The sequence below is a fragment of the Moschus berezovskii genome, chromosome 27 (genome assembly GCF_049115385.1).
Source record: "Moschus berezovskii isolate FMDL1 chromosome 27, NW_MosBer_1.0, whole genome shotgun sequence".
In the NCBI taxonomy this organism is placed as follows: domain Eukaryota; kingdom Metazoa; phylum Chordata; class Mammalia; order Artiodactyla; family Moschidae; genus Moschus; species Moschus berezovskii.
Genome location: NC_142486.1, coordinates 15,616,021 through 15,624,735, shown reverse-complemented (window position 1 = coordinate 15,624,735; position 8,715 = coordinate 15,616,021). Strand labels below are relative to the sequence as shown.

At 47.5% G+C, this 8,715-nt stretch overlaps 1 protein-coding gene across 1 annotated transcript; it reads right to left on the bottom strand.

Annotated features, from left to right (window-relative positions):
- Positions 1-1,823: 1,823 nt before the first annotated feature.
- Positions 1,824-6,840, bottom strand: DCTPP1 (dCTP pyrophosphatase 1). Its single transcript, XM_055409857.2, has 3 exons — positions 6,672-6,840; positions 5,793-5,903; positions 1,824-3,867 (listed from the first exon to the last, which is right to left on the bottom strand). Exons 1-3 carry the CDS (start codon positions 6,767-6,769, stop codon positions 3,567-3,569), a joined length of 510 nt encoding a protein of 169 aa, XP_055265832.2. The 5' UTR covers positions 6,770-6,840; the 3' UTR covers positions 1,824-3,566.
- Positions 6,841-8,715: the final 1,875 nt, after the last annotated feature.

Genomic DNA, 8,715 nt, shown 5'->3' with positions numbered 1-8,715 from the left:
CCCCACCCGTGCCTATGAATGAGGTGGGTGGGAGAGGCGGAAAGTTGGGGGTCTCTCTAGGCTTTGGTGAATTAAGTGAATCAGCAGGGATTCAAGTGGGGCTATAAGCCCAAAAGGGTTCCAGGAACGGGGTTTGTGGGTGTGGAGTCATTCTACACTTGCTCCTTGGTTATGTCTTCATGAACTCAGATCTAGAGGGTTCATAAATTTGTCACATTCCTGATCAATGGGCACTGCATTTCGCAGAACTTTGGTGAGCGGGCATGAACCTCATGCAACTCAGTCTAGCAAAGAGAAGCAATAGGGGCAACTTCGTGTGCAGGTGTATGCTCAGTCATGTCTCTTTGTCAATGGTAACCCACCAGGCCCCTCTGGCCATGTAATTTCCCAGGAAGAGTACTGGAGCAGATTGCTATTTCCTTCAGAATTTTCCCAACCCAGAAATTGAACTCCTGTCTCGACTTTCTTGCATTGGCAGGTGGATTCTTTACCACTGCATCACCTGAGTTTAAAGGCCTTCAGTGCTACATTATTACTAGTTCATTTACATGTCAACATTCCAAAGTTAGGTAACTCATTTTACCTCTTATTTCTGCAGATAATCAGATAGGGACTGACAGCGTCAGTAGTCCCTTGGGGGACTGACAGCAGTCCCTTGTCACTGGGACAATGATGGTGGAGCTGTTGGATAGGAGAGTTCCTCAGTGCAATCTTGGAGTTTGGAGAAGCTCTTCTCAGAGGTGACATTTTTTTTTAGCTGTGCCCTGCAGGGATCTTAGTTCCCTGACCAGGGATGGAACCTGCACCCCCATGTATTGGAAGTGTGGAGTCTTAACCACTGGACTGCCAGGGAAGTTCCCTCAGAGGTGACATTTAAGTTGGTCTTAAGGTCAAGAGAGTTGGGGTTGGGGAAGTATGGAGAGAGCCCCGGAACCTGCATGGCAGACTTATTAGAGCTTGTAGACATCCCGGGGGTGGAATTTGGGACAAAAAGCAAGGAGGTTGGCAGGAGACAGACCACTGAGGACATTGAAATCCAGGTGAACGGTTCAGAGGCCACACAGAAGCCTTGAGGGATTAGAGGGGAGGGAGGGATCTGACATATAGAACTAGAATTCATAGGAGTTAAAGTGGACCTGGGAGAGTTGGGCCTGATTTCACTTCTTAGCTTGGGGGACTGCAGGCAGTGTCACTGAAATGGGGACACAGGATGAGGAGCAGGACGGGAGTTGAAGTGGCAGCCATTGTTGCAGCCCAGTCTGGACACACTGAGTGTGAAGTAAATGTGGAGGCGTCAGGGAGGTGATAGAAGTAACAGCTCAGGGGTATCACGTCTGGCACCACATCCAGAAGAGGGTACTTGAGAACTTGAATCTGTAAAGGAACAGCCAGAGGTAGAAAGAAAAAGTGTCTGGGAAATCTAGAGGAAAGTGTTTCACAGAGGAAATTTAAATGTCAGATGCTGCTCTGGTGACCACTGTGTGTGTGTGTGAATTCAGGGAAAGCGAAGAGAACAGTTTCAGTTGACGTGTGTGCATGCTCAGTCGTGTTGTGTCTGATTCTTTATGACCCATAGACTGTAGCCCGCCAGGCTTCTCTCTTTGTGGAATTCTCCGGGCAAGAATACTGGAGTGGATTGCCATTTCCTCCTCCACAGGATCTTCCTAACCCAGGGACTGAATGCACGCCTCCTGTATCACAGATGGATTCTTTACCCCTGAGCCAACAGGGAAAGGGGTGGGGGTGAAAGCCAACCTTGAGTGGGTTAGGGCAGAAATGAAAGAATAAGGAAGCAGAATGTGTGGCTTGGCTATGAAAAGCATGATGGAAGTAGCTGGAGTTTTGTTGGTTTTGCCTTATCAATAGGGAAGAGGCTCGATTATGCTTTATGGGCTGGTGGGAAGGGCTAATGGAAAGGAAGAGACCTTGAGGAGAGAGGAGATAATTGATCAAGGAGACAGGATGAAATAAGAGATCAATAAGATATCACTGATGGGAAGAGGAAAGGAAGGTTTGGGAACTTAAAGCAGTTCCAATTTGATGCATTCTCTTACCAGGGAAGTAAGAGAGGTCACTGGTTAAGAGGGAGTGAGGTCATTAATAAGAGGACTGAGGCCAGTAAAGTGGAAGGCTTCATTTCACTGATGTGGAAACACGGTGGAGGAGGCAGGCCACAGGTATCTCTGAAAAGGAAGTCATGTGCCTGAGGTCACACAACGTGTGAATCATACATTCCCAACACTGTCTTTAGGTATAGAAGTGGAACAACAAACTGGCCTTGGGAAGGAAGACTGCAGGGGTGGGGTGGGAGGTGGGGGTAGGGGTTGGGATGGGGAGTGTTAGGCATTCCAAGGTCCAAAAGAAAAGAAACCTTGTTCTGCTCCACAACAGACAGACCTGACCCTGATCTGTGCTGGGGGCCAAGGGAGAGGGGCAGAGGGCTCTCACAGCTCTGGGGTGTGATGGACAAGACTGGGGCCTGGGACTCAGCCCTAGGCCCAGGCTGGCCTAACTGATATTTCCTGCTCTGGGCCCCTGAAAGTTTTGAGTTGAAAGCGCAAACTGATAACGACAACTGCAAACTTACAACTGCCTACTACGTGCCAGGCACTGTCCTAAACACTCTACTTTTTTTTTTTTTGACCATGTGGCATGTGGGCTCTTAGTTCTGCGACCAGGGATCAAACCCAGGCCCCTTGCATTGGAAGTGTGGGGTCTTAACCATTGGACCGGGAAGTCCAGCACTCTATTTATAATACAATAGCTTACTTAAACCTTACAACCCGACTAGGTAGATACCATTATTTTCATTTTAGATGAGGAAATGGCAGTACAGAAAGATAAAAATATAAGGAACATTGTGTTGCATGCTAAGTTGCTTCAGTCATGTCCACCTCTTTGCAGCCCTATGGACTGTAACCCTCCAGGCTCCTCTGTCTATGGGATTCTCCAGACAAGAATACTGGAGTGGGTTTCCATGCCCTCCTCCAGGGGATCTTCCCCACCCAGGGATCAAACCTGTGTGTCTTATGTCTCCTGCATTGGGAGGCGGGTTCTTTACCACTCCCACCACCTGAGAAGCCCCATAACAAACATCATCTAGTACCAAAGATGGCATCTGAGCCCAGAGAGCCTGGCTGCATAATCTGGGCTCCTATCCAACACTATATAAAGCCTCTGATCTTATTTAGAGAAGGGGAAGGGACTTACATGAGATCAGACAGGGAACTTTCTAGAAATCAGATCTCTCTGCTCTGCAGGTGGGAGGTACAATAGAAAAACATGGGAGCTGGGCTCACAGGCGTTCCAGGTGCCCCTCTCCAGCATGGACTGAGACAGAGCCTCCCTGGCTGCCCCAGGAAAAATCTAGAAGCTGGTAACCGAAAGTTTTATTGAGGGAGAAAAAAACAGGAGGCTATCTTCTGGAGGTTCTGGGCCCTTAGACCTCAAGAAGTGTAGCCCCCAGGTCCGTGATCTCTTAGGAAAGAACGAGAATGAGGTACCTTGGCAAGGCACCCTCTGCTCCTCAGAGGCCATGCTGAGCTGCAGGTTCTGTGCCCATGTTTCTAGGTTGAGACCTGACCTGTGGACTCAGAGGCAGGGTCTGAAGGCCCCGCAGGCTGGTTTTCAGAGGTGGCCCCATGGGGCAAGTCTGTATACTTGCAGGCAGAGCCACGGGATAGATGCGCTGGATAGCGTCGCCGGTTGGTGTCCATCTTTGAGAGCACTGCTTGGGGCAGGTCTACACGGCAGCGGGCTGCCAATGCTACCAGGTAGATGAGGACATCACTGAGCTCCTCTTGAAGGGCGGCTCGTTCCCTGGGGGACCAGGCTTGGGGCCCAGGCTCCTCATCGGGCTTCCACTGACTGGGGACAGAACACATAAGACAGGCACACACACACAGATGCTCACTAGGACAGTGGGCGCCCCCTCTCTTAGGAGCAGCCCACACCTGGAAGCAGTGAACTCCCACCTCCTAGAAGTTTCTTCCAGGACAAGTCAATCCATCTGGGCCCTGGACTCCTTATGGTGGGGAAGAGACCTCATCAGATGATTTACCCAGACCTCTGTGTCCCTACCTAAGCCAAGGAGAGGACATTTCACTTATTGGGACCCAGTCCTACCTGCCAACCCCCAGCCACTTCTACCCCAGACTAAACCTTAGACCTGGACCACGGCAAAAGTCTGCTAACTCATCTTCTCTTCTTACCCTACCATCTTTTAAAAGAACAAATTACATGTCATCCCTCCCCTGCTTAAAACTCCCCCAACTGTACTTCTCTGGTGGTCCAGTGGTTAAGAATCTGCCTGTCAATGCAGGGGACACAGGTTCGATCTCTGGTCCAGGAAGATTCCACATGCCATGGGGCAGCTAAGCCTGTGTGCCACAACTACTGAGCCCATGCACTGCAACTACTGAAGCTCAAGCGCCCTAGAGTCAATGCTCTGCAACAAGAGAAGACACTACACCTAGAGAGTAGACCCTATGCATTGCAACTAGAAAAAGCTCACATGCAGCAACAAAGACCCAGCACAGCCAAAAATAAAAACAACTCCTCCAACTGTGCTTGGAATAAAATCCAAACTCCTACCACACCCTCCAGGTTCTGCATGAAATGACTCCTGTATCTGCCAGTGTCATTATCCACCATGCTCCCTCTCACCCTCCACTTTAAGCCACTCATTCTGGCCTCTTCTGTCTTGCAAGCAGGCCAAACTGTCACAGGGCCTTTGCACTTACTGCTCCCTCAACCTTGAATGCTCTTCCCCCACCCATGCTTCCCATCAGGTCTCAGCTCAAATGTTACCTCCTTAAAACAGCCTTCTCCCTCTGTTACCTTCTTTCTCAACACCTTGTGTTATTTGCCTCCTAGAACTTGTCACAATTCCATATCTTTTAAAGTTAGTTCACTTATTTATTGTCAGTCTCTTTGCACTGTGAGCGTATCCATCTTGTTCAAGGCCATATCTTGATTCTAGATGACCTAGCACCCAGACGGTGCTCATGGACCTGTAATGAATGAATGGACTGCCCTCCCACACATCTGTGCTGTCATTTCTCCATGCCCCTGAGACTACCCTGGTTTAGTCCTCACCACCTTTTGCCTCATCTACACCAGTCTCCTCACTGATCTCCCCTGACAAAATTCTCCTAGGGGATCAAATCCACTCTGCAGGTACAATGATCTTTCTCCCACTCAAATCGGGTCAGGTGTTCTGTCCAGAACTCCATTACTTCCCAGCCGAATCCTACCATTCTGTGTTCCTATCCTACTCCTCTCCTCCGCAGCCACAAGAGATATATGTATTGAGTACTTATTGTGTAACAGGCACTTGGGACACACGAGAGAACAAGACATACAAAATCCTTACCCTTTGTCAAGAAGCTTACGCTAAAGGAATCCTCATTATCGCTGAATTCCTACATTCTCACTGAATTTAACTCTCCCTTTTCCATCTCACTACCTTTGAAATGTGGTTCCCCCTCTCTGGAATGCCTTCTATAGAAGACCAGCCTTTCTACCCCAGAGGCAGAGGTAAAGGAAGGTTCCCACCACCCTTTCTCAGACCTGGATCTGCCTTGCTGTGTTTACGCCTTTCTCTCCCAGGAGACTGGGAATCCCTAGAGGGCAGCGGACCCATAAGTCATCTCTCTGAATGCCCAGCAACCAGGTACAGAAGAGCTTGGTAGTGAGGAGTGGACACTGGATCCATGGATATTTGATGGCCAAATGAATCCTCCCCTCCCCTCTCAACACAGACTCTTCCAGAAAGCCTGTCATCTACTCACAAGAGCTCTGCCAGCTCCCCCACTTCCCCCACCAAGGCCAGGAGGAGGTTCCGAGGCTGATGGAACTGCTCCCAGTCTCGTTCAGCAGCGAACTCAGCATGGAGGCGGCGGCTGGAATGGGAGAAAGGGGTGGAAGTCCAGGTTCAAGGTTAGGGGATGGGGGAGGAGATGCAGGGCCCTGGCAGGTACTCAGTGAGATGCAATGGGGGCATGCGAGTCAGAGGGGATTCTGCAACTAATTCTTTGGATGGCCTAAACAAGTCATCTCTTTTTTAGAAGATTTGGTTTTCTCATCTGTAAAATGGGTGCATCCTTACACAGACCCTAAACTATTCAAATCTAATAACACCCTCATTTTCATTATTCCACTTCCTGTTGTTGCTTCTGCAATTTTCCTCCACCCGGAATAACCCTGTCTCTGCATATCTAAATCCTATTGATTTTACAGAATACAGCCCCAGGACACTTCCCCCAAGAAGCCCTCCTGGATTTCCTTCAGAAAGAAATGTCTTCGACGTCTCAACGCTACATTTGCTCCCATCCTACCTCCCGCCCCTGGAGGATAGAGGCAGGGCAGAAGCATCACCGTACTCCGGTATGTCCCCCGCCTCAGATGTGTATTCAATACAGTTCAGTTCAGTTCAGTTCAGTCGCTCAGTCGTGTCCGACTCTTTGCGACCCCATGAATCAGATGTGTATAGTTAAGCCCATTTTGCAGAGGAGAAGGTTAGAAGTTTCGCCTGGGGTCAGCCCCCAGAACTAGAACCTAGAACCTGAGCACAGATACTAGCCTTTTTTTCCGAACACGTGGAGGGACCCTCCCAGAAAGGAGGGAGTAGGGGCGATTTCCCCAGCTCAGGCTGGGCAAGGACGGCTTACATGTCCTCGAGCGTTGGTTCCGAGCTGAAGCTGAAGGGGCCGGTAGCAGTAGTGCTCTCTCCTCTGGCACCTCCATGCGTCTCTTCACTCGCGGACATGCCGCCCACCGACCTGCAGCCGGGACCGTCCGGGAGAACCAGACGCTAAGCTCGGAGCCCCCGCCTCCAGAGCCCCTGACCAATCACAGGCGTTTGTGTTGCCTCACAGGGGCGGAGCCAAATGAAAGACCAATTAGTTATGCGGAGTTCGCTAAATCCCTCCCCTTACCCGGACTGGACCAACCTGAGAGGACTTCAGGCGGGCGTCCCTTGGCTCCCGCCCCTGAACTCTTGAGTCTTGACCGAGAACCTTAAAGATACAGGTTCCAGATTCGACCAGGGGAAGAAACAAAGGGCAGCGGGTGGAGAGCGCAGGCGCGTCACTTCCCTTTGGGGTGCCAGATGGCGCCAAAGCGAAATGACAGAGTGGGGAGCCTCGTGGCGAACTCCAGAAATGAATGGTTTCAAGTAGGGGAGTTTATTAAAACGATACAGGAATGTCTCCAGGATAAAACTGAGCCTGAGGAATGAACTAGAACTAGGGTTGTTGTTCAGTCGCTCAGTCGTAATCGACTTTGCGACCCCATAGACTGCAGCATGTCAGTCTTCCCTGTCCTTCACTATCTCTCGGAGTTTGCTCAAACTCGTGTCCGTTGAGGACTTCTCTGTAACCTAAAAGGTAAACAATCTGCCTGCAGTGCCAGAGACCAGGGTTCGATCCTTAGATCGGGAAGATCCTCTGGAGAAAGGAATGGCAGTCCACTGCAATATTCTTGCCTGGAGAATCCCATGGACAGAGAAGCCTGGTTGGCTGCAGTCTGTGGGGTCGCGAAGAGTTGGACACGGCTGAGCCACTAAAACACACACACACACATGTCCATTGAGTCGATGATGCCATGCAACCATCTCATCCTCTAGGGGAACTAGGGAAGCTGTTTCAATTTTACATATTTAATCCTCACAGCTATTCATTCAGTCCTCAGATCAGCCCTCTGGGGTAGTTAATATTATAATCATCATCTCCATTTTACAGACACGGAAACTGAGGGATTGAGTAATTTAACTCTACAGCTAGTAAAGGGGTAGCCAGGTTACAAATTTAAGCAGTTTGGCTTCAGAATCTGGGTTAACTCCTACACTATATTCTCAAATGGTGATAAGTACTATGGTAGATAGCAAGATAGAAAGGACCTGGATCCTTGATAACATTGCTAAGACACTTATTTTATTTTTTTATTTTTTTTTTACATATTAAAATAATATTTTAATATATTAGTTTAAATAAGATTATTAAAGTTTCACCTGTTTCCTTTTTACTTTTTATTATTTTTTTTGTTTTGATTTTATTTATTTATTTATTTTTTTGCATTACAATAGTTTAATATGAACAATCAGAACTAATTAACAGTATAACAATATTTTACAACTGAAATAATTAAAATAAACTATAAAATTACTACATAAAACAGGTCTGATCTAGCTTATTTACTTTCTATAATCTCTTCAGTGCTGCAAAACCATTTATTTCTTTTTTTTTTTTCATGTTTTAATAAACACTTCGTCTTTTTGTATTGCTTTTTTTTTCATCACAATAATAGAAAAATAACATCATATATCACTGTAAAACACATTTCCACATAAATGCTGATAAGCACAAAATATTTTTCATCATTTACATTTTAACTGTAATAATATATGGCAGAATTAAAGCTGCATCCATCATGTGTCTAACTCACCTTGCTGTAATGAATTTTTAAATGTAATGGTTTCTGTCGCAAAGTAAAATCGTACATAATGTCTAGTGACACAGTACGCTGGTGGATGGGTGGATTTGGAAAATGGAAATGCAACTTCATTTTTAATTAGATTTATAAACTTCACCACCTCTACCTCCAGCCAGCTTCCCAACCCTCCCTCCCACCACCATTATTTATTTATTTATTTTTTTAAAATGAGGCTTTTAATTAATGTTTGACAGAGCTGATTCAGGTTGAATAGACTAAATT

Bases quoted from the DNA above. Each gene is read 5' to 3' on its own strand.
- DCTPP1 (XM_055409857.2), bottom strand. From the start codon at position 6,769: ATGTCCGCGAGTGAAGAGACGCATGGAGGTGCCAGAGGAGAGAGCACT. The intron at 5,904-6,671 runs GTAAGCCGTCCT...CTCCCATTCCAG, and splicing joins GAACCAACGCTCGAGGACAT to CCGCCGCCTCCATGCTGAGT. The intron at 3,868-5,792 runs GTGAGTAGATGA...TTCTGTCCCCAG, and splicing joins GGGGAGCTGGCAGAGCTCTT to TCAGTGGAAGCCCGATGAGG.